General features: G+C 45.8%; 1 protein-coding gene across 5 annotated transcripts in view; it reads left to right on the forward strand.

The window, feature by feature from the left end:
- The first annotated feature begins 11,255 nt into the window (after nt 1–11,255).
- Nucleotides 11,256–24,886, forward strand: part of KANK1 (KN motif and ankyrin repeat domains 1) — a 37,692-nt gene continuing 24,061 nt past the window's right edge. Inside the window, exons 1-2 of one of the 5 annotated variants that reach the window (XM_059833581.1) lie at nt 11,256–11,275; nt 20,962–23,616. In XM_059833581.1, coding sequence (XP_059689564.1) covers nt 21,393–23,616 — 2,224 coding nt within the window. In that variant the 5' untranslated portion in view covers nt 11,256–11,275; nt 20,962–21,392. Of the gene's footprint in view, nt 11,276–19,747; nt 19,758–19,990; nt 20,037–20,961; nt 23,617–24,886 lie in introns of those variants that run through there. The other 4 variants (XM_059833582.1, XM_059833580.1, XM_059833585.1 and 1 more) reach the window with 4 other exon arrangements.

The following is a 24,886-nucleotide window of genomic DNA, read 5'->3' on the forward strand; positions in this document are numbered from 1 at the left end:
GCACTGTTAAATGACTATGCCTATGTGCCATTTCGGTCAATTTTTTCAGTATACAAGCCTGTATGGATTACTGCTGCTGCAGATAAAATCTGTAGAGGAATGCTTGAATTTGGAACTTGTTTCCAGGAAAGGATCGAGCTTTTTTGCATTTGTATAGAGATTATTTCTTTTTAAGGATGTTTATGGGAAGTACATTTGCTGTAAATATTTTCAGTGAGTGTGTATGCGAGATAAGCTACAAAGCAAGTGCTGACTTTATCATGAAACCACTTATCATAAATTTCTCTGCCTCTTACATATCTCGGTAAAGACGTGAAATTTAATTGCGGCAAATAAATAACAGGCTGTGATTTAGACTTCAGTACTGTTTGTCAATAGTTTTGTTTGCTGCTGACTTAAAATTTTATCACTCTGTTCCCTGTTTCATTGCATAGAGGTCTTGTAGTGAACTGTATTTCTGTGGGCTGCAAACTTGTTCATCTTTAGACATTTTGGAAGTTGGTTTAGAGACTTGGTACTGGTTTTGGACTAGGCTCTGTCAAAGTTGTGCCATCTGCTCAGAAAATAGCCAAAGTCTCTCTAACACTGGTGATAGATAAATTGGTGTTTGCAGAAGAATTTGCTTTATTTTATCAGTTGGATGTGCTTTATTTTATCAGTTGGATGTGCTTTATTTTATCAGTTGGGTGCTGGGTAGTCACTACTGTTTGCTGCTTTGAGTCTGCCCTGGTGGGATGTGAGCTTACTGCTCAGTCTGGTAGGCTCAGTAGGGTTAAAGAGTGCAGTGGAAGTCCAGAGCGTGTCATGCACTCCTCCAAGGAGCTGCTGCAGGAGCTGGGAAATACCCTGCATCTGTGGGGAGCTATTGGGAGGCTGGACTTGCTTTGGTGCATGGTACAAATTAGCTTGTCTTTGCATAGTGCAAGAAAAAAGAAGTATGAGGTGATTGTTTCTTGAAATAGTATTAGTGTCTTCATTAACCGCTGGGTGAAACTTCCAGTAATTGTTAGCTTCTGTGCTTGCTAGGACAGATGCATAAATCATCTATTTAATGAGGCTCTGCAAACATTTCTCTGGTGGTATCTCTAGAAAGGTCCTCCAGACAGCTACAAAAAGCACAGTGCACACCAGCCTAAGACTTAGCAGGCACTTTAGAAATATTTCTGGCTGGATTTTCATTCCTTTGACTAATACCTGATTAGCTGAAACTTTGTTTTCAAAACATATGTTCTGAAAGGCACTGACTGGTGTGAAATTCCAGTCCAATTCCATTTATTCTGATGTAGAAAACAAGGAAGCAGCAAAACAAACATAGGAGGCTGATGAAAAAAGATAAAGGATTAAAAACTGTATTTGTTTCTAACCATAATGAAAACATCTGTTTTATTTGACTTCCCTAAGCACCTCACGCTCTGTCTCCAGAGACCGCAGAATTGTCAGTCATCTCTTTAACAGGGACGTAAAAAAGCATTTTAATGGAAGAAAAGCTTTTCCAGTTCTCCTGAGTAGGACGGGCTGCAGGGGTCAGTACAGCAAGGCTGTTGCACAAACCCTTTCTTTACTTTGCTGTGAAGCAAATGCATAGTTTTCTGTACATGGTGCCTGAGATTTCCCTTATCCTTTCTCTTTTCTTCCTTCTGTCTGCACCTTCCCCCTCGCTCTTTGTTAAGGATTTGTGTTTCCATGCCTTCCCATCCCACTTTTAACATGCTTCTACTTACAGGAGTACTAGATCTTACACAGATTAATTTGAACTATTACCCTGTGTGTTTAACTGAGCTATACGCTTGACCTCTGTCAGATCGCTACACAGTTCTTAAAGCAGTGGCATCACAGCAACTCACCGTCATTTTTACTGTTGGTCTCTTTGCACCTTTAAAGCAAGGAACTGCTGCTGTAATAGCCAGCGTGCCGGCACCAAGTGTCTTTGCTCCCCGTTTACTCCTTTCACTTTCGGGGACGGGGAGACGTCACTCCCAGCAGACCTGGGCATCCACCTCCGCTCTGGTGAGCGCGCGCCAGGGGCTGCGGGGCCGCCGGTGGTTTGGTGGCAGATACAAACCGTGTTGGAGCGCTGGTTCCCCTCCAGCAGCCTGGTGTCCCGCTGGTTATTTTAAATATGCACAGTTGCTCTGCAGCACCTCGTGGGCCCCTGGTTAGGTTTTCTTTGTGTCTGAGCAGTTTTCTTGACTCCTAAGTGAAGTTATAACTGTGGACCAGTTAGTCAAAGAATAAGGCCATTACAAGAGACTGTTGCCTGAATTAATGTTGTTTGAGATACTAACGTCAGTGTGACTCAGAGACCAAATGTCTAATAAATGTGTTTTCCATCTGCTGGTATACAAATGCTTAAGCAACTGTTGTAAAGTATTATGAAAACCCCTGTTGACTTATTAACCCTTTTTATTGAAGCCAAAGATAGAACACACGTTTGCTTAGAGCAAATGTTTTTATCATACACGTCCTCTGCCTTGATTTGTGACAACTCTTACCAAACATTTGTAGGCACACTTTCCTTTCAATTTCTGGATTATCTGAGTTAGAGTCTCTCCTATGATTTGATTTTTCCTGATGTATATCATCTTAGGCAATATGCATGGAGTTTTGCATGATTTCCAGCCTAATGATCTGAAGCATAGTCTAAGAAGAAAGTGCTGTGCACCAGAACATTACCACTATTACTAATTTTAGCAGAATATCCACCAGTTTTTGTTACAGACCCTCAGTCAGTAAATGGGAACTTACAGACATGAAGAAGTTAGCAACTGGAAGTGTTTGATTGCTAGGCAGTAGTCAGTCCGATAGAGCCTTTAGTCCCGAGCGTTGCGGGCGCCTGCCATGAGCGCCCAGCTGACAGCCGCTCTCCGCTGCTTTCCTGCAGGGTAGGTGGCACCGAGGCTCCACTGTGGTGCTACTGACACCCCAAACTCTGAGCTTAGCAGCCTTTAATGCACCGAGTTTGCTGAGCTTAGCAGATGCAAATGACCAGGGTTCAGGTGAGTTTGTATCTTTATCAAATCAGCCGTGCAAGCAATGGTAATTTGGTTGAGTCAGGGCTGTGTGATGAGAGGCTATTTAAGCCTGGGCTTGCTCCCCTACCATGCTCCCTGCTCCGAGCCTGCATCCCATAACCAGCAGAGTTGATGGGGATGGGTGTATGCCGAAGGTGTGCTTTGACAGCAGGTGGGAGGCTCTTGCCATCAGAAGAGCCTCCTGAATTGTCATATAGTCTTGTGCTTTCTTGATAGGCAGATGGCATGCCGGGCTGTCACTGGGATCCTGCTCCTGCCTCACCCACGAGTGATCTAGTGAGTCACTTTGGTGGTGCCCAGTATTTAAAAACAAGCTAGGGTGGGACCCTGAAATCCGTGGGGTGAAGGATGAGTGAGCCTACAGTGATTTCGCATCAGCTCTATCATAAGGCGTATCAAAATTTCCATCAGTATGCTGTAGTACACTCACTGATGCCAGATCTGCCTTAAGGACAGACGGCTGGAGATGGAGCCCATGATCTCACAGCCAATGCCAGCTTTCTACTTGAATTAATACTTGTTTCTTCTGCAATTGCTAGTTGATACCTGTAATCCAAGGGTGCATTTGCCGCTGCAACAGAAAGCTTGGAAACACATTGATCTGCATTTGCCCAACCTAGAGGCCTTTATCAGACCACAGAGGATCAGGGATCATGCGTCTTATTTTACATAGGACTCGTTGCCTGAAGAAAGCCCTTCAGGCCTGATTTTGGAATCTGCTGGAAAGGGAAGGGGCAGGAAGGAGTTAGAAAGAATACAGTAAATAGTGTCAGTAGGAGCTGAGGATAGAGCAGACTGGCCCAGATAGCCCAGTCCTTAGGTATGGAAATTGGACGTGGTGGGAAGCAGATGGCCCAGGAGACAAAGTCATATAAGATGCAGATGCTTTGCAGAAGGACAAAGTGCCGTGAGAAATGAAACAGATTTAATTGGTCTGTCTTTTGTTCAGAGATTACTGCAGTTGTGTCTTGTTCTGGATTATCTTCTGCAGCTGCCCAGAAGCTTCTCACATCTCACCTAGACAGAGGACTGTGTTCATTCGTCTCTGACACAGGCTTGCACGTGGAGTAACGCACACTTTCCTTGTCTGAGCTGTTGAGTTGCACTTGTGTGGGCAGCACCTGGACCTTCTCATGTGGCCTGCTGCTGCTCCCTGTGGAAATACATGCCCGCTACACCCTCGGAGGCAGCTAAGTGTGCTGGTCTTGTATTTTAAAGCCAATAATGCTCTAGGGACTGAACAGGCATGCCTTGCTGTTTATGGTACCCTGCAACCTCACTGAACTGGTGGCAATTAATAGTGGTCTTGTAATGGAAGTCACTGCTTTGCACTGGTATGGTGGCGGTCAGGTGAGAGGTGCTTGTGTGGCAAAGCAGCCCGTGGGGCTGGCTGAGGGTCGGGCACTGGTAGCAGGGCAGGCACGTGTCACGGGAAAAACACCAAGAATAAACTTTTTCCAGACTTGAAAAATTATTCTCTCTGCATCTTCTTCCTTCCCTCCACTCTCAAGATAACACAGCTCAGCAAATCTCCCCGTGGCCATTTAACCCAAAAGAGTGTATCTTTCTCCAAAACTGTTCTACAGTATTCCTCACTCCCTTCCCGGATTCTCCTGCAGAAAGCAGTTTATGAATAATGTGTATGAATCTCCTCCCTGTGGGGAAGGAGAGGATTTTGTTGCCTTTGAAAGGATACGGTCCCTCAGGGAAATGGCTTGGATGGAAATAGCCTGATTACAGCTGGTTGTCTTCTGTTCGTGAACACTGAGTGCCTGCATTTAGACATGTTCTTTGCAGAAGGGTTACTGTTGGAGCAGAAGTCCTTGGGAAGCTTCTTGTAACGGCCGCCTCTCTCCTCCCCCCCTTCTGTGCCGTTTGTAAGGCTTTGGATTAGAGATGACAGAAGGGCAGTCCTTCCCGTATCACATTTCCACAGCAGTTTTAGGGGCTGAGGGAACACTTGGGCTGCCCACGTTGGCATCGCTGCTGTATCTCTGTTTCCTTCCTCTGGAAACACGACTCCCCTTGGTGGCAGAGTACCGATTCCTGCCAGGATGTCCCCGTGTAACCAGCTTCAGGACAGAAGTGTGCTTGTGGCCATCCTCCCCTTTATTTCTCCCATTCCCTCCTCTGATTTCATCCGGAAATCACACTTACCATATCGGTGGAAAGCGATGGTTGACCTGCGCTGTAGGATGCACATTGCAGCTTACAGTATCTGGGGGTTAGCAAATCAACCGGGTCCAAATAGGGCTCTCCCCCTCCCCTGTCTAACTCTTCAAAGCTCTTCATAGCATATACTCAAGTCTGTGTTAGGTACAGTCTCCTGAGATTTTTCTTCACCTGATTCTTCACACTGACTTTGGCAAAACTAAGTGCTCAGGCGCTCAGAGAGGTAGGATCCCATCATAGTCTTTCATGCTTTCGGTCCATCCTTCCCCACTTGCAAAGCCGTCTTCCCTGTAGAAGTAGGTAAATGTGACCCTTACCCCCTCTCACAGCCCATCCCTTTTTCTTGCTCAATTTCTCCTCCCTAGTTATCTCACGCTGTAATGAGCGTTTCCTGTAATTGTCTTCTCCTTTTTTTATTAATATATTCCTGTATAGTTTTTCTTCATAACAATACGTTGCTTTCCTTCAACATATAGGAGCTGTCTGTGATATTTCTGTATTGCCCTTCAGTATTTGTTTGAAAGTAGGAGAGGGAGGGATGGAGGGAGGGGGTGGAAACTGTTTATAATAGCTGGGTTTGAAGGTTTGGTCAGATTAGGGTGAGGATCAAATTAACTGATAATTGGGAACAGATTGTTCTCCCTCTGTAAGCCAGACATGGCTCGTCTGGAGTAGTCTCTTACAGCTGACGGGCATGTTTGTTGATGTACTGCTAGCCCCTTCCCTACCCTCTCTTCACAGAACCAACCCCTCTGCCTGGAGCACCATCCTACAGGGTGCAGAATACACAGTAATAAAAAGAAAACACTTGTGCAGGTTAGCTGCTGTTACTGGAATTTCAGGTCTAATCCTAGCAACAGGTCAAGTTTTAACACTTCGTGTACACTGCTTGATAAATCTTAAAGTGTGCAGCTTTCAAAAGCAAAAAAGTACAGTGCAAGAAAATACAATAAAACGCATGGTTGTGGTTGAAAAAGTGGACTGACATTTGCATATGACAGAAACACACAGGCAAGATCAGAGCAGTCATGTTTTAAGGGATTACAAGGATCAACAGTGTTTTTTCACTTCAAGAAGTCCATGGCTAAGCCCTTTCTTCTCTCCTTCCCCCTCCCTCCAGCAGAAATTGTGATTCATAAATTTTATTTATGTTTTTCCATATCGTAAGTTAAAAGGTTAAAAAAAGTGTATTTTAGAATCATTCTCTTCCGCTCCTGTACTCAGTTTTTCTACGTGGAGACAGATGGCTGTTACACAGCTTTTAAGCTTGCCAGTACTTGAATGCGCTCACAAGGCTGTGCATCCACTGCATTGCCCTTTAGACTTTGACCATTCTCCCTTGCCGTTAGTTACAGTCCTGTTCCCTTCCTCCGCTCTCAGACAGAGCGTCTGCCATCCAGGATGCTCATCCTTTCCTTTTTGTTCCCTGATATTCCTCTCGGCCCCTTTCTCCAGTGCTTGGTCTCACCCCAGTTGTCCCTGAGGACACACAGGGGCTTCTCCCCCAGATGCAGTCCCTGGGGAGCACAGCCTGTGCCTCCCCCCTGATATCCAACCCTCCTCCGCTCCCCCCTCTGCCTTTAACGCTCAGAGGCTTCCTCACAACCCGTCCTCAAGTGCTGTGGAAAATGCATTGTTGACAATTCTGGGAAGATTACTTCCCTCTCCCTTTGCAGAGAAAAGTTGTAAGGCTAAAACTCTACAAGCGCACAGCCCATATCCCTGTAGGACAAGACACCAGCTACAGCCAAGACCACAGCAGCAGCAGGAGAGACATCTCTGTGCGAAACTGAGTGTAGCATCTCCTGCTCCACTCCAGCGTTACCGTCCTTCTCCAATCCTGCTGCTGCGTGATGTACTGCATGCACTGTTTATCAGTTATATGGCACATTAATAATGGACATGCATAGTCTTGCCCACGGGTCGCATTAGTTATGTGTAGCACGTTTTTTTCCCCCTGGTTTGCATGGCACTTTTCCTTGCCTCAGCCTTTTGCATAATCAGTTATTGTGCATAGAAATGCAGTATTTCTGGATTAGTGATTGTTACTAGAAATCCATGATGTTTGATTGTGGAGTCTTGATCCAAATGGGAAAGAGATGCCTAAAAGCATCGCCTGTACAGTCTCCCTGGCAAAGCCGTGAGTTCCCTCCTGCACCCCCTGCCTCTGCTCAGCTGCAGAAGTGGGGGGTGACGACCAAAGGACATGGGATGCCTTCCACACTGGCAGGACCCGCCACCTGACCCCGAATGACTTGAGTCTGCTTTTTTCAAATGCACCGGGAGGCAGTCGCTGGGCTGACACCTCCACTTGAGTTCCCACCAGGCAGAAGTTCACTTTGCATCCTTGTCTGTGGCATAAGAAGCCTGTACATGTATTTCCAGATTTGAGAATGTGTATTTTTCTTTTACAGCCATGGGTTTTTCCTTTCTCTTGTGTTCATGTTCAGCGTCATTCAGTTTTCATCTTTGCAAAATGGGAAAGCAAAGCTGACCCGTAAAGCCCTGCTGGGAGCTGCAAGCCAAGTTGCTAGCTCACCAGTTCTAATGTCTGAATAGAAACAAGCAAGTGTGTCTGACCGTCTGTGCAAAAAAGAAGAAAAAAAATATTTCACCAACTCTGAAGGCTTGAATAGTTTACTTACTCCCACAACAAGACTTCTTACCATAAGCTTTTCCAAGCAGTCATGTTGGGAGAATAGTAGAAATCATGACTTGCCTCATGACACACAAAATACCAAGTAGTTGACATTCATTCTGTGTGAAGCTAAACCAGGTGGACACTTAACGGTGATAGAGGGTGCGGTTTTCAGATGCATCCTCTCTGTGGGTAGATGCTAACTAGTGAGGGACCTAACTGTAGTGTGCAAAGTCTCTCATACGGAGGTTTTGAGTGTTAAGTACTCATTGGGTCAGATAATCATCCATAACTGTATGTCCAGGCACTTGACTGGTACACCTCCTTAGAGTACTAACACATCAGCTGCAGTCTGACATTTTGAACCCAATTATTGAATACCTCCCAGCTACCCTGAAAATAAGCATTTGACACTGACTTAAAACCCATCCTGGACCACCCCTGGCCCAGAAAGTCTCTGGGTCACATGTTTCTCGAAGCCAAGAGGATAAATGTTGCCGTATGTTTGCTTTCTTCTTAAGCCCTTCCAGAGGCATCTGTTAGGGAGGGGAAGGTGGGTAGGCCAGATCAGTCTCAGGTCTGACCCGAATGGGTGGTGGGTTCTAATCATGCTATGGAAACCAGCTGCCAAATTATGAAAGGCTATAAAGAAAAAAAACCCCACAGCAATGCCACCCCTCTCTCCCAAAACAAAATCCAGCAAAATAAAACCGAGAAGAACCCCATGACCAACCTTCACCAAAATGCATCAGCCATGGTTTTGGGGGTAGGAACATAAACCTGACAGTGGTGGGTCAAGGCAAGGTCTGTGCTCCTCTGGACCAGATGGTTATAGTCAGGCAGATTATTTCATTCTTTCCAAGCAGAGCCACGCCAGTGCTGAGGAAATGGTCTGGTGGAGGCAAGTGTTTTAAAGGGCTGCGTTTCATCCATCACCTTTCACAGATCCATTGTGCACTCTCTGTCTTTTGTTTTCAAAAGGGGTGTGAAATAACTTGCTCTTTAGATAAGAATTTACCAGCTGGATGGCTGCCCATACACCAAATCTTACATTCACTCTGCTGCAGACCAAGTCAGGGTTTTTGGTCACTGGGGAGCTGTGCTCTGACCTCAGATTTGTTTCTACTGTAAACAGTAGCTGAATGAGTTTATTTGGCACCGTAATGGTCTCAAAGGCCAGGAGAATAAATATGCCTGTGCTCTTTGCTTTTAGGTTTTACTGGTGCCAGCCCAGATATGTGCCTCTATATTTGACTTGATGGACAAGGGATGAAGTGCGGATACACATTATAAGTTATTGCTTGCACTGGTGGCAGGTCTTTTTCAGCCTGCTGAGTTGAACAAGCTTTGAGAAGAGTCCACTGAAGGTGCGTGACTTGATGCAGGGCTCGTTCAGATGTCAAGCCCTTGAAACCACAGAGTAATGATAAACAGATGGAGCATGTGGAGACAGCTGCTAAAATTTGTTCTTCTCTAAACAGGATATCATGCTGTCTTTTTTTAGAAAAATAAAATCATACAATGTTAGAGAATTTTTTTTTTTCTCTCTGAGCAGAATCCTAACTCTCGAGAAGGACGTTTTGGCCATACCTTCTATTCTCATATTCTTATCCTGGATGTCACGGGAGTTTTCGCAGCAGAAAACTAGATGGGTATTTTCATGTTCTCCGCTTCCAGGTGTGAAGAACCTGCTGATGGAGCTAGAGATGCCCAGCAGTAACAGCCAGTGCTGCTGCATACTGCTTGTCATCACCTGGCTGGTCACTCACTCTGCAGGTTGAAAGACGGGGCTTAAAGGGCAGCGAGCGCAAAGTGGTGGTTGAACAGAACCGTGGGTTGGGTTTCAGCTGCCCTAGAGTTTTTCTGTCTTCTAGGAGAAACTTCAGAGCATGGTTAGAAGCTGTTCCCAAAGCATTGTTTATGCTTTTCTTTATGGACGGTGTGGTTAGAGCAGAGACCAAACTAAACCAAGTTCTTAAAATTCAGTACCGTCATGGCCCATAGATGTAACAAGTTGGCTATGTCTAGAGACCTTCTTCGGACTTTTTTTGGGAGCTCATGTTTTACAGTGTATGCATCAATGACTTGTAATTCAAGAAAATAAATGTAAAATTACCTAGAGGGCAGGACCTAGTTTATAGTCCAAAAACTGATGCCTGTAAGTATTAAATATTACTTCGCCTCATATTAAATGCCACTGACGCTACTAGACATGTTCAGAAAACACTTTTATTGGAAGTCTGTGCCATTTTAGCTGAAGGCGCTGTGGAGGACTTGGACCTCTCTCCTGTCATTTCAGCACAAGATCTCACTCTGTTTGAAGCACAACTATTCCAATCCACAGTGATCTTGGAAATTATTTCAACAGTTCATGCCTCTTTTTTTCTTTTAAGTGTTCTTGGGAATCTGGATGGAAGGCACGGTAATAAAACTATTTTCCTTTAGTCCTGTGAAGTCTTAGGACCGTTATCCTTGTGAAATTAGCCTCTCCCCTTGTCCATTTACTTTTGGAGTCCCTGTTTGGCTATGCTACAGCAACTGTAACTGTAAGCAGAAGTGAAGAGAGATGGAGCTGAGGCCTTTGAGGGTCTCTTCATGAAGCTGAGAAGTGACACTTTTTGCATCTGGAATCCCCGTTGTCTTCACTTGATGTAATACCTGGTGTTATGTGGAAACAACAGGATTGAATATGGAAAAATCAAGTATGTTTGTGCATCATTTTGAAAATGCTTTTACTAGCATGAAGGACATTTCGTATTTTGGCTGTGTTTCAGAAAAAAAGAAAACTGTTTGTGTCTGTAACTTTATACTAAAAGTTTTTATTTTTATCCCTCAAATTGTAAGTTACATTTGAGAAGAGTAAACAAAATTGAACGTAACACAGGCAGAATTGCAGGCAGTGGGGGTTACAACAGAGGTAATTGTTCTGCCCAAATTATATCAATGAACCTTTCTGTGCTCTCAGTCTACACGTGGGAGTGAGAAATGAGGCGGGTGGGGGTGAAAGGCTTGGGGAGGAAGGGAGAGTGGCTGGAAGAGAAGTCACCTGAACTTTTAATTCCCTCTTGGGAATTAAATTTGTCTTCATTAGAGGAAGAAGAATATCTTTTTGGTGTGTCATTTGGTATGGTTCCTTTTGTCCTGCTGCCCATTTCATGCATTTTAACCCTTGGGGAGCCAGAGGCGTCATGCAGCATCTGAGGTGCCGTGAAGGAAACCACTGGCGCTGCGCTGGGCTGGCTGCCAGGCTGCGACTGTCTCAGGAAATTCCAAATGAGTATAAATAAATGCTCTGTAGCAACCTCTGGGCTCCCTGCCTGCTGATGTGTCAGGAATACGCACTCCCTTTAAGGCAAAGGAAAGCGTGCTGCAGACTTAATCGCCTGAAAAACTAAACGCATCAACGTCCAAGGGTTTGCTTCTGGGTGGATCGGTGAGTGAGACCCTTGAACGGGGCGAGGGGAGAGGTGAGATGCGAGCAGCTGGCTCTCCTAGCGCTGCGGGCCAGCTCAGAAAAGGGATGGGGGGCACCCCAGGGTAGCACAGCTGAAACCAGCCCTCGATGTTCTTTTGGGATATTAACTTGGGATGGGTTTTTTTGGTTTTTTAACAGCGCAGGTTAGCTGGGCTGTCTCGCAAGTGCTGCGGTCTGCAGGGAGCCTGCACTTGCGGTTTCACGCACCTCTGGTAGCCTCTTTGTTTTTGTTGTTACGTTCAGAGTGGTTTGTTTCCTTCAACAAATGCGGGTTTTCTAGTGGGAGTTCGGTGGTGTGAACACTCAAGTGAAGGGAGCGCTGCACCTACTCACTGTTAAGTCATCATTTCAACAGCAAAAAGGTAGCTGTTACCCTTAAAGTTGCTCATTTTGAGTACTGTTGATAGACTTTCAGTTATAAGCCACTGTTTTTAGCTATTGAGTATGTGCATAAAGAATTACTTCTTACATTAACCTTTTCCATATTTTTTCTGATGGTCACTTTTTTAACTTTTTGGAGAAAATCAGTTCATCAGTCTGAACTATTTTAAGTGTAGAGAAAAAGCTTTCAGTGTTTTTGGAAAATGCAAATTGCTTTTGAAGTTTGGAAGGCAACACACATCTTATCTCACACAAGGAAGCAGTACTAGATTAACATAAAAAGGTGTAGGAGGGAACAATTCCCAGTATTTCAAATATCATACTGATTATGCAGCATAAACCATATTCCTTATGGAGGTAAGCATGTGACAAAATAATGTCCTTCCAGGACTCATAAATACAAATATTTGTAGAACCATTCTTGCAGAAGACAATTCTTCCAGTTTTTCCACCTTGTGCACAGCTGTAAGACCAAACTGAAACTGTAAATCAGTTTTAATATTCCATGGCAGGTTTATATCCCAGGAGTCCAGGTTCTTTCCTGATGGTTACTCCTGTTAAAATAGCCCTATGTATCTGTTCTCCGGTTCTCACATCTTCTGAGATTTATAGGCACAGAAGGGTAATGACATTATAAATCTATATATTTTGGTTCTGTGATTCAGTTGTTCTTGGCTAGAAAGCAAACACAGCATTCTTTTCTTGGGCTTCAGCAGGTAACAGTGATGCGCAGTTGTGTTAAAAGACATTTTCAGGCAAACACCTGCATCCATGACTCCTTTTGGCCCCCATGGGGAGTCGGAACATGATGACTGAGGAAGGAAGAGGAAATATTTGGGGGTTTGCTCCTCTTCTGCTTTGCCACCCCTCTATCTGGGTTTTGTGAAGCCCATCCTACTAAGTGGATGCAAGCCTTGATCTTTGTAATTATTTTTTCCTTTGTCATTTTTCTTGTGACAGTGAAGTAGCATAAAGTAACAGGGGATGATGTACTGTCGAAAGAGCGGGGCAGGTATGCCACATTTTCAAGGGCTGGCAAGGGAGGTGGGGGAGCTTTGGGGTTTCTTCTGTGCAGCAGAGGACAGCAAGCTGCCTTAACCAACACCGCGACTCAACCTTGCGTTCATCAGCATCACTGGCTGAACCAGTTGGCCCAGATCTACTGGGATGTATTTTCAGAAAGGAGGGCAATGGTGGTCTGAAACTGAGCTGCTGTCCTACTGTGGTCGGTAGAGCACATTGTATGGCTTTCTCCCAGGCTGTGAGGAGCTTGTGATTGGTACCTACTGTTTGCTATAACTTACATTATTTTCTCAGGCCTGAGTTAGTCTGATTTGGAAAGTATCTTTAAATCGAATGCTCTTCATTTGTCACAAATGTGGCTGGAGCCAATAAGTGTGCACACAGTAGAAAATCAGTGAAGCAAATGCATCAGGGAATGATGAAGGGCAGTTCTCAAGCAGACAAATACTGCCAAGATGAAAAAATGCACATGGAGTCAGGTGGTTGGAAAGAGTAAATTTGTACTGGTTTGTATTTGCCTTGTTGGCATCTGGTTTTCAAACGTAAGTAAACAGGACTGCGATGCCCCCCATTTGAAGCCCAAAAGTAAAGGATGACTGTTGACACCTCATCGCTCTTCCCAGTGACACCTGAGGGAGCAGGCGGCTAACTTCACTATGAGGAAATGAGCATCTTTGAGGGCAGAGTATTTCCTGTGGCTGAGCCAGCTAAGCTCCCATCACCAGTTCAGTGGTTTGCTTTCAGTGTAAGGCCAGCTCTTTCTTCCTCAGTTACATTTCTTGACACGGCACGTTGGTTAAAGTGGCATTTGCGGAGGATGATTTGGGAAATGCTTCAGTGCAATGCAACTGAGGCTGCCACTTGCCTCTGACTTGCTTGATGGTGGACCTGCTGGTCATGCTGAGAGCCACGGTGCACCCACAGGCTGACTCGTGGCAGGAATTTGCCCAAGTGGCCACTGTTCTTAGGTAGTTTCTACCCAGAGGTGGCAACGCTGTTGACCCCCACTATGGTTTCTGCTTTGTTCTTCCTTGCTGATGATGGGGCAGTTAGCAGAGTAAGCTAATGACTATATCCCTTCCCACCCATGCCCTGCTTCCTGCCAGCTGTAGTTTGATTTCCCCCGGGACCTGTGAGTCAGAAACTGGGATGGGGGCAAAACAGACTAGCCTCTTAGTTTTGAGTTTCCGTGGTTAGCGGCCTTGAGGTGGTGCACATATACAGACATGTCACACCACAGAACTGCTAAATTTAGAGCTATTCCCAGAAAGTGAGAGCAGTTGGAAAGGAGACTTATTATTGGCCTCAAATAAGAGAGTTGTCAAGAATATAAAGCAGATTTTGTGAATTTTGATAACGTGGCGTATTGCATTTACTCCCAGGACAGTTAGTTGTGCTTCACACACACACACACACACACACACCCACCCCACCCCCAAATAGATTTCTCATAAACAAGATTAATCCTTTATTCAGAGTTAATTAATTTGCACAATTTTCTTATAGCCTGTATTTTATATTTTAAATGAACTTATGTTTGACCTGCAAGTTTTCAGTTCAGAGAGTCTAGAAGTAAAAGTTTTAGACATTAAAAAGACTATAGAGGGTTAGGAGGTGTGTTTTTTGAAAGCTCACAGAAATAATTTTTAGTTGTGGTGATATGGTGTTCAGATATAAACTTTGTAGGTAACTCTTTTTTAGTCTGTGAAAGAAAACCTTTAATGGTGCAAAAAAAGGTAATGTGACCTTGAAAGACCCCCTCCTAACATCAAAAAGACTATTTGCTATCTATCTCTCTACCTATCTATCTATCTACCCGCCTTTGGGTAGCAGGCTGGTGAGCATTCTGAGCATTTTCTGTGTGATACCAAAATGCACTGGTTTTCGTAGCTATGAACAGTAGTTAGCAAACATGCAGCAAAGGGGGAAGAATAAGAAAAGCCAGAGTCTCTTCTACAAGGTTAAGAAATGGTTCCGTGGTTTAGGAATTGACCCTTGAGGAGAAAGTGACAGTGGGACATCCAGACTAGTGCATCCACCTGATCACCGGTACCAAGGTTAGAGCTGGTTCATTGTTTTTCCTATAATGCTAAACAAATACATTTTTTATTATCTTTTTATCATAGTGGTAATCCTGGTACGATGCTAAGCAACTAAGATTTTTCAGGTTCAGAGGAACATAACTGCTTGAGAGACTGTTGTCACTGTGGGTTGATCAAGTCAATAGAAAAGCGCAGTTAAGTCAATGGAAAGACTTTTGATGCTTTTAATGGCCTTTGCGTTGTGGCTGTGATTGTTTTTGAGTTTTTCTTCTGTTGACTTAATGGTCAGTAAGAAAGAGCATGGTATTAAGACAGCAGATCCATTCTTAAAACGCCTTCTTTTACCAACGTTGTGTGGTAAATGTGGCATCGCAGCCCAGTGCCCTAGTGTTTGCATTCACAGTGCAACCAAAACACAGCAGCACTCTGAATCATCTTTCTTCAACATTGCTGCTGCTTATGTTCATTGACTTAAGGTGGTGTCCTTAATTCACTTCTGTGAGGCTTGCCACTACAAATATCTGAGCTGGAGCTTCTGTATCTTGAAATAAAAACCTATTTATTACACAGTGTTGTAGCTTCAGCCTTTCTCTGTTGTTACTATTATCAGGGAAGTTGCTATTCCCCATTTTTTGATTACAACCCCCAACCCAAAGTACTGAGTATTTAGATGTCAGATTTAAAAGTCAGTTGGGGTATTGGCACATAAATTTTAAAAAGTAATCTAAAAACCTTATAAAATATTTTACCATTTTTCTGCTCCTCGTTTTTCTTTGCAATTAAATCTGCAGCACACATTTTACACTGGAGGTTTATTTCTTCAGTAAGATGTGCAGCAAATGGAATTCCTCTGTAACAGGAGAATCCCCCACACCTGTAACTGCGGGGTTGGTAGCAGAGTCGGTCATGCCTCTCTGGCTGGGGTGTTTTGTTTTGGACTGTAGTACCCCATACCCCACAGCCTCAGTTGCGTCACAAGTTAAATCCTGTTTGCTCCAGGCATAGCTGTAGCTGATTAATACCAAAACTGTTCTTATAAGGTTACAATAGATTACCTTTCTTACAAGGCAGTATTTATTGGTGGTTTTTCCATAGCAGAAAAAGAGGGGAAGGTGTTACCAGCCACGTCTACACCACAGTGTAGTGTGCTGGGCAAATGTGCCATTGCTTGTAGAAGCTGAGCTGGTTCATCCAGGCACTCCAGCCTGGCGCTGCAGGAAGGGTGGCTGAGGCCAGCACCGGGGTATCGTCACGGGCAGCTTCGTGGCTTGACTCTGCCACGCTGCGGTGGCTCTCCTCCGCGTGGGAGATGAGGAGCCAACAAAGGCAGTCGGCGCTCCGCACCTGCGGCGTGCTTCACACGGCCACTGTATGCTTTAACTGCAAAGGGAAAAACAAAACACGCGATGCTCCTGCTGTGTCTGGCAAAGTACAGAAACAACTTTCTGTTTCTGCAAGTTTTTCCCTCTCAGTTCTTGGAATAAAATAAAATAAAAATCTGATAGATTGATTGTTTGGGTTTTGGGCTTTTTTCTCCCCACCTTTGAAAATACTAGAAAGCGAGGCTGATACTCATTTATCTATGCTGAAGAACAGAAAGAGAAAAGAACAAAAGTAGTATTGGGGGTGGCAGGAGAAGGGGAAAGCATCAATTTCTTCTCTGTTGCAGTAAAGAATCAAAAAGTCAGAAATCTTTTTTTCTTATCCTCTCTCTTCCTGCCCCAGATAACCTTTCAAACTGAAGTTGAGCGTATAAAAAATACTGATTCAACTCCATTTATGCCAGCTATTGCCTCTGTATTTTTCCTCTGCAGCATTCTTTATGAATTGTCTTATGCCATAACTCTGGAAGGAGACTCTGTTATTCATAGCATTATTTCAATGGAAAAGACTTCTTTAATAGCAGCCAGATCCCAGATAAAAATGCCTTGGAGGAGATATCATAACCAGATGGTGAGAGAAGGCTTTAGATGTGATAGCTATATTTTGCAAGGCACCTTAGACTTTTAGCTTCAGAAATACATCTTCAGTTGCTTCTCTTTGCTCTTCCTCAACTCGCCAAGGCAGCTCTACAATAAAGTTTTCCTAGCTTGCAGAACCAAACCTCTGTGTCTGTCCACATTTTCACTGCTTTTCTCTACCTCAGAAGTCTTGAAGCATATCAACTAAATGTCCTATTTTTTTCCAGTTCTCCTGGTCTGGGACCAGACGTGATTAGTGTGGACTGAAGTAGGGCTGACTCAATATTTTAATATAGTGATGTTCTTGTGTAGTGCATTGGATAGGATATAATTTCATGGAAGTTGGCAAGACTGGAATGTTTGGACAGAGCCAGTCCCAGCAGTGCAGGAGGTGAGAATCCAAGGGTGCATTTTTTAAATGCTGCTGGTGTCCTGCCTGTGGTTATCCTGCAACAGGGAGAGGGACGTAAAGTATTTGTATACTTCTGGATAAATGCATTAATAATGACACTATCACAACGAGGCCTTTGTGCTTCACACAGTGTTTTACTTCACAGGTTCTGGCTTAAAAACACGATGTGTTTGTGTCTCATTGCATTTAAAGACATTTCAGAAGAAAACAGGAGCGTCTGCAGCATTTTCACAGACAAAAGTGTATTTGTTCATGCGTCTGCACATACTGTTTCAGTGTAACACAATTACATGATTAATATTTGTCTGAGGTATATAGAGACTGGGGAATAGTTCTAATTTTAGCAGTGCCCATGATCAGCTAGCCAAGGATGAGACAAGACACCTATCAAGAGTGTTTGTACTGCCCAGTATTTGCTGCAGTACTTCTCTGTGTGTTGTGGTGAATGGCGTAGGAATCTTTTGCTCACTTGAGGTCTCTGGGCATGAAGGCTTGTCATTCTGGATGAAGGGCAAATAGATACAGCCTCCTTTGGATTAATCTGAGATACCTGCTTGTGTAGCACTTGGTACTCACCCATCAAAGCTATGGAGTAAGGGCATCATCCATGGTTCATCCAGGACCTAAGGGCTGAAAGGAAAAAGGGCTGCACTCTTATCGGGTGTTTATTAATTTCCTTTTTATTAGATTTTTTTTTTTTTCTTTTGGAATCAACAAAACAATTTTTATTGCTTGAAAACAGCCATCCATTTTGCTTTGTTCCATGCTTAACAGGCACACCCATTTTGGCCCTTTTTCTGAGACAGCAAAATGCACAAAGGCTTGGCACAGCTCCTGCACACAGCATCACAGTGTCGTGCTGGTGGTGGTAGATTGCATGCCTGATCCTCGTTTGTCTTAACATATCAAGAGACATCTCCAGAGATCGACTCATAATACTGGGATTGTGTTGGTGGAGTGCTCAATTGTGTTGTTTTAAGGAGAAGTAATAGGCAGTCAGCTCCACACAGTCTCATGCTAGTGGAGCAGCAGACAGGAACTGTGTCCTAGTAGCGCTGCCAGCTTAAGCTGAGGACGAAAGGGATTTTATTGTGAAGACACTGACCTGCCTGCAGGTGTTGTGGAGAAGTTTAGTGAGGGATTGAGTGTCAATGTGATTTTTTTTATTATTATTATTAGTATTATTTATTTTTGATGGGTTTCTGTTGAGCAATCTCAATACCATTGCACGAAGAGGAAAAAAATATGAGACTCCAGTTTGGCTCTCATGACTTAACATGAGATTTGCATGTCTTTTTAGAGGGTTTATGAATATTTTTCCAAAGATGCATTAATTCTTAAGTCCTGGGACTTCCAAAGAGTCTGTTCCTCCCTCCCCCATCCAGCACTTACGTGTTGTGCCCAAGGACAGCTTAGAGGAGCTGCCTGATTTCGCTGGTGTAGTGATGAGAGAATCTGAGATGGTGCTGGGTAGGAAGAGAAGGACCGAGACAAGCAGAGAAAAGGAACTGGGGAAAATGGGACAACAGGTAAAATTGATGGAGCTTAAATTTACATGGGCTGTGTGAAGTGGCTAGAACCAAGCCTGGGATGAGGTGCAAGAGTATAACCAGATTTTGGGTGGGAATTTGTGGCACAAGCAAATGGATATAAGTGGAGAAAATCCATGAGAAATCCCAAAGCGTGGGAAGAGGGTAGAAAGAGACCAGGAGACTACCGGAGATGGGGTCCAGTGTAAGAGTGGGGACAAACCTGGGGTGCAGGTGGGAAGGAAGGGTGACCAACCTAGGGTGAGGAGCCGTGGAGTGTGGAAAGAAGAGTTGTCTGTCTGTGTGGAAGGGAGCCAGGATGAGAATCTGGGAACAGAGCACTGAACTTGGGGAGGAGGAGGTGTAATTTGGAGAGTATGCCTGTCTCATTCTGTCCCTGTCAGTGAGAGTCCTGGAGACTTTCCCTGCCTGACATTGAGGCAGTCCTGTTGGGAGGAGCTGTGTGTGCTTATGTGCTTACAGTATGTCTGCATGCATGTATTTTTGCTTCCACTCTGGTATTTAGACGGCTATTTTAGGTGCATCTATAAGTAAATACCACAGCATACTGAGACTCTTTCAGCAGAAACGTGTGGTCTGGGCGGGTTGTTTGTGCTGCCGAACAGTCTGTCCACACTGCAGGACGGAGATACCAACGCGTGCAGGTCAGCCCCACTTCTGCTGCTCTCACATGTGCCCGCCTGTGTCCGTGTCTCCGTCCTCTTCTTTTCCCGTGCCGGGGGAGGTAGGTTTCCCCCAAGCAGCATCCTCCTTCCATCTACTGCTCGGGGTGTCCTGTGGTAGCCAAAAGCGTAAAGGGTCGCCATGAAAGCAGTTCTACTGTCTGTAGACAAAGCTTTTCTTAAGCATGCCAAGGAAACTGGAAAAACAGGAGTTTTTTTTTTTTTTTCCCTTCTCCGAAACCTTTTCGGTACAACATTAAGTCACTTCCTGTAGTTGCAGTAAGTCGAGAGTTTATCTCCCCCCCCCCCCCCCCCCCCGCCCCGAGGCTTATATTCCTTTAAGAGGACGCGGCTTCCAAAGCTCGGCTTTTAAAAACGAAACGGAGAGCTACATTCGCTTCCAGCTACGGTAGCAGCGCGCTGCGCCCCGCGGGCGGACCGCGCACCTCGGGAGCGCGGGGGGGGCGGCGGAGGGGCGCGCGGCCGGGCGCGCTGGCGGAGCCGGGCGGCGGAGCTGGTGTGCGCCGCCGGCCGGGGCTGCGCGGGAGCGGGCGGCTCTTCCTTATGGGGTGAAGAAGGAGAAATCCGGGAGGGAGGCAGGGCTTCGGCGGGTGACACATGAAGCTGGGGCAGCCATACGTGGCTGGAAAATTTGCAGTGTGGGGGCAGAGGCATGTGGCTAATTCAGGTAACCGGAAAGCTGCCTGTTATTATTCCTCCAGCTCATAACTTGGAACAGTTGTTTTTCCCTTTTCTTTTTTTTAAGTGGGACGGGAGGAGCAGGTTGTATAGCAGCACTGCGTATAAATACTCAGCCCAAGGAAGCTCAGCGGATCTGGTGAAGTTTTACTTAGATTGCTTTGGGGACAGGCGAGTCCCTTGTCTGGAGGGCAGACGGGTTTTCCTTGCGTGCGAGGCGGCAGGCTTCCCTCCGCAGTGGGATTCGGGACCCTGCTGGAAGGGGGTCCCGCTGCCTGTCTCCGTGCTGGGGCTTCGTGCAGTTTAAAATGAAAGAGGCAGAGGCGCTGGTGGAAGTAATGTGAGCTGAGGTGAGAGCAAACTGGTATTGCTGCTCTTGTGGCAGCAGTTCCCAAAGCCATAAAACAGCTGCAGATCTGCGTAAAGTCTTAACGGCATCGGTTGCATAAGGAGCGGGGTCGGAGTTCCCGTCGCCTGCTCGAATGCTCCCTCTAGAAAAGTTGGTCTCCGGATGATTCATGCTGTAGGTTGTAATCCTGTGGTCTTTACGTGGAAGCGTAGTGTGTGACATGGGAAGACTGGAAGGATTTGGGGAAGGACAGCTTTGAGCTACTAGCTGTGCCACTTCTGTGCCCTTTTGTTAACAGACGTTATCTGTGTGTGTGCATGTGTACACATTTATGTGGGTATGCACTTCTCAGCATTTGAAAACCTACTGATTAACTTTTAAAAAGTTAATCGGGATTTAGTGTTGAGGGTCAGTCAGCAGAAAGCTGGTCTGCCCGCTGAGCTGCAGCAGCAGTTTCTGCCTCCGGCGTGCTGTGAGCACCCGTCTTTCCGCGCTTGTGTTTCAGTGCCTAGTTTACTGAGACATGGTTTCTTTTCCAGTGCTGATTTTGTTTCTTCTTTTCCAGAAAAAGAGGAAGTTATTGTAAATGGAGAAGATGAAAAAGAACGGAAAGGCCCTTATTTTGTGGAAACACCTTACGGCTACCAGCTGGACTTGGATTTTCTGAAGTACGTGGATGATATACAAAAGGGGAATACCATTAAGAAACTAAACATCCAAAAGAAGAGGAAAGCCATACCAGCCTCAGTGGGTACCAAGAACTCGGGTGGCCAGTACAGTGGCTGGACCTCCACGGAGTCTCTCTCTTCATCGAACAGTGATGAGAACAAGCAGTCTTGTGTGGCAGCGAGGAGCCAAGTAACCTCGTCCGTTGCTGCGAGACCCTCGGTTTCCTTTGAAGCATCTCCTTCCTACTTAACCGTCCCGGAGAGTAAGCAGCTTCCTCCTCCCTCCCCCCAGCCTCCTCGACACAACCTCCATGTAACAAAAACCCTCATGGAAACGCGGAGGCGACTCGAGCAGGAGAGGATGATGCAGGTCACACCTGGAGATGTCCGCAGGCCCCGGCTTTCCAGCTTTGGAGGCATGGGCTCCACCAGCTCCCTCCCTTCTTTTGTGGGATCCAGCGGGTACGGTCACATGTCTCAGCAGCTGCAGAATGGGTATCAGGGCAATGGCGACTATGGTGCCTGCTTCAGTTCCTCCTTGGGCAGTTCCATTCGTCACAGCCCCATGAGCTCCGGAATATCCACACCGGTCACCAACGTGAGCCCGGTGCATCTGCAACACATCAGGGAGCAAATGGCAATTGCCCTCAAGCGTCTCAAGGAGCTCGAGGAGCAAGTCAAGACCATTCCTGTGCTGCAGGTCAAAATTTCAGTGTTACAGGAAGAGAAGAGGCACATGATGGCTGAACTCAAAAACCAGAGGAAAGCCACGCAAAATGACACCTACGGTTTCAGAAAGCGATCCTACAGTGCGGGAAATGCAGAGCAGTGGGAACACATGTCTCAGGTGCGAAGAGGTGGAGAACTGTATATAGATTGTGAGGAAGAGGTAGAGAGCGTGGAGCAGAGCTCTCAGAGGATAGAGGAGTTCAGGCAGCTGACTGCTGAGATGCAAGCCCTGGAGAAAAAAATCCAGGACAGCAACTATGAAAGTCCCGCAAACCTTCGGGTGAACAGAGAAAGCCTGACAAAAGAAACCCGATCTGTTGCTGTAGGTGCTGATGAGAACATGAATGATGTGATTGTATACAACAGATCTGCAAGGCGACACAGAGAAGTAGCTGTGGGGACAGAGAAAGAAATCAGAGAGTCTGGGGTTGGGGTGACAGAGGCCATGCTTGGCTTGTCTACGGAGGTCGAGAAAGAGATAGAGCTTCAGCAGCAGACCATTGAAGCCCTTAAGGAGAAGATTTACAGGCTAGAGGTTCAGTTAAAGGAAACGACCCATGACAGGGAAATGACCAAATTAAAACAGGAGCTGCAGGCAGCTGGGTCTAGGAAAAAAGTGGATAAAGCTGTGATGGCTCAGCCCCATGTCGTCAGCAGGATGGTGGAGGCCGTTGCACAAACGAGAGACCAAATGGTGGGAGACCACGTGGATGTTGCCGACTCGTCGGTGGGAAACCACCTGCAGATGAGCAGCATCGGCACCTCCTGCAGACCTGCAGTGCGGAGCGCGGCTGCAGGCCCTGAGCTCCTGATGAGCCAGTGGCTGGTGAGGGAGAGGGCAGAGGTGCGAGACCAGAGCACGGGGAGGTCCGTTGAGCTGCGTGACAAGGCGGTGGGCGCCGGGACAAGCGTCTGTGAGAGGGGCATCAACACGGAGGAGCCAGCAGGCGCTCCGAGTCTCGGCCGGACAACCCGGGTGGGCGGAGCGGTCAGGACTGTGGGCTGCGGGGATTGCTCAGTGGACGTGGTGGTTTGTGCCCCCAAGGAGCACGTGTCCCGCGAAACGGCCACAGAGACTGTGCCCAGGGCAGAGGCAACAGTGATGGCTGTGCCTTCTACAGCTAGCCAGCAAACAAGCACCGCTTTGGAGATGGTGAGCCAGTGCACCAGCACGGAGACGGCTTCCCTGGCAGACTGCGGGACAAACACTGCTCTAAGCAGCTACGATAAACAGACCAACACAGAGAGCGTGGAGATGCGGAGCGTGGCAGTAGGAGATGGCCGGGTGAAGGACATACATGCATCTGCTAAAACGCGTTCAGTTGGTGTAGGCACCTTGCTCTCTAGCCACCCTGGCTTTGAAAAGCCCTCTGCAATAAAAACCAAAGACTCTGGTGTTGGGCAGATAAACGTTCATGAGAACTACCTGGTTGGCCTTAAAATGAGAAGCATTGCCTGTGGACCCCCTCCATTGCCGGTGGTGCCAGCTGGCACCAGGAGCATCGGTGTTGGGGGAGAGTCTGTGTGCGAGCCAGTGAGCGATCTCTTGGAAAGCCCTCTGCCTCCACCTGAGCTGAGGACGGGCTTGGATCACTACATCGAGCGTGTGCAGAAGCTGCTGCAGGAACAGCAGATGCTGCTTGCTGAAAATTACAGTGAATTGGCAGAAGCCTTTGGGGAGCCCCACTCCCAGATTGGATCTCTTAATTCGCAGCTCATTAGCACCCTCACCTCCATCAACTCTGTCATGAAATACGCTAGCACGGAGGAGCTGCGGAGCCTGGACCTTCAGAAGCAGAGCATGGAGAGAAGCACCACGTCAGGTAAGCCCAGCGTCCGGGCACGCGTTTGGTCTGCTCCTTGCCAGCGCCGCAGGTCATCCACCTGCTAGGCTCTTGCTTAGTCTGTAAGCAAGTGTGTAATCCTCCCCGATGAAACACAGAACATAACGTTGCTGGACATGGCCATGGGGTATTCCCTCCAGCCCACCGCTGGTAACTGAAAAACCAGAGGTGGTTTTACCTCTCCCGGTCAAGAAGACTGAAGGGCCTGATGATGATGACCATGCAAGAGAGATATCTAAAAGTATGCAGGGTTTGACCGCTGTGCAAGGTGTTGATTCCATCTTAAAACTTTAAGAGTATTTCAGGTTCATGTCTGTGGGTACTACAGTGTCAGATTTGACAGAGTTGAAAGTCACATTCAGCATCTGTATCAAACTGACCACAGACATTTCCCTGGATTTTGTAGTGTTTCTTCCATTGCCTTAGTTCCCTGCGCCTCTTAGCCAGAGAGCTGTGGAGTGCTTTCCCTGTTCTATCAGGGCTGATGGCTTTGTAATAGGCAAATCCAGAGCGCTTCACAGAAACCACATCTTGCAGCTTCTCTGTTCCAGTAACTGTTTGTCCTAATCCCTAATTACAGCCTCATGTTTGAAAGGCATAAACTGTAATTACTGCTGGAGGTTTTGGTGACACTCAGGAAAGGCAAGAATTGAGATTTAAATACTCCTTGCATTTTATTTATTAACTTTAAAATCTATGCAATTAATTTGAGGGATTTCTTTATTACCTGGGGTAAGGTTGCTTACTTTTTTTTAATTTTTTTTTTTGAGTGTCTGATAGTCTAGTTTAAAACTTAGCCATTTTTTCTAATACTGTATTAGTGAATCCAACCACATTACTATTGAATTTATAAACCTTGGCTTACTGGAAAGCAGTATGTAATGCCTAGCAGTGACTGTTAGATACTGTCTTCTTGATCCTGCCATACAGTCACTAAACAAGAGGTTAAAGAAGTGAGAAAAACTTGTGCAAATTCATCTGCATCGTGGGTGCTGAATTGGAAAAAAAATCCTGAGTAAATAACATTTAACATCAGCAGATTATTGGCTTATACACTGCTATGTAAATCTCTTGCGGCTTATTTACTGTCTTAAAATTAACCTATTTTTGTTAAAAGGCAGCTTGGTAAATCTGATTCTTTTCAATGTTCATGTGCTAAATGGAACCATCGATTAAATGAGCTGAAGTAAAAATTTTGGCTTCCCTTAGTAAAGCAATAAGCAACATTTATGTAGCGGTAAAGAAAACG

The sequence above is a fragment of the Gavia stellata genome, chromosome Z (assembly GCF_030936135.1).
Source record: "Gavia stellata isolate bGavSte3 chromosome Z, bGavSte3.hap2, whole genome shotgun sequence".
Lineage (NCBI taxonomy): Eukaryota > Metazoa > Chordata > Aves > Gaviiformes > Gaviidae > Gavia > Gavia stellata.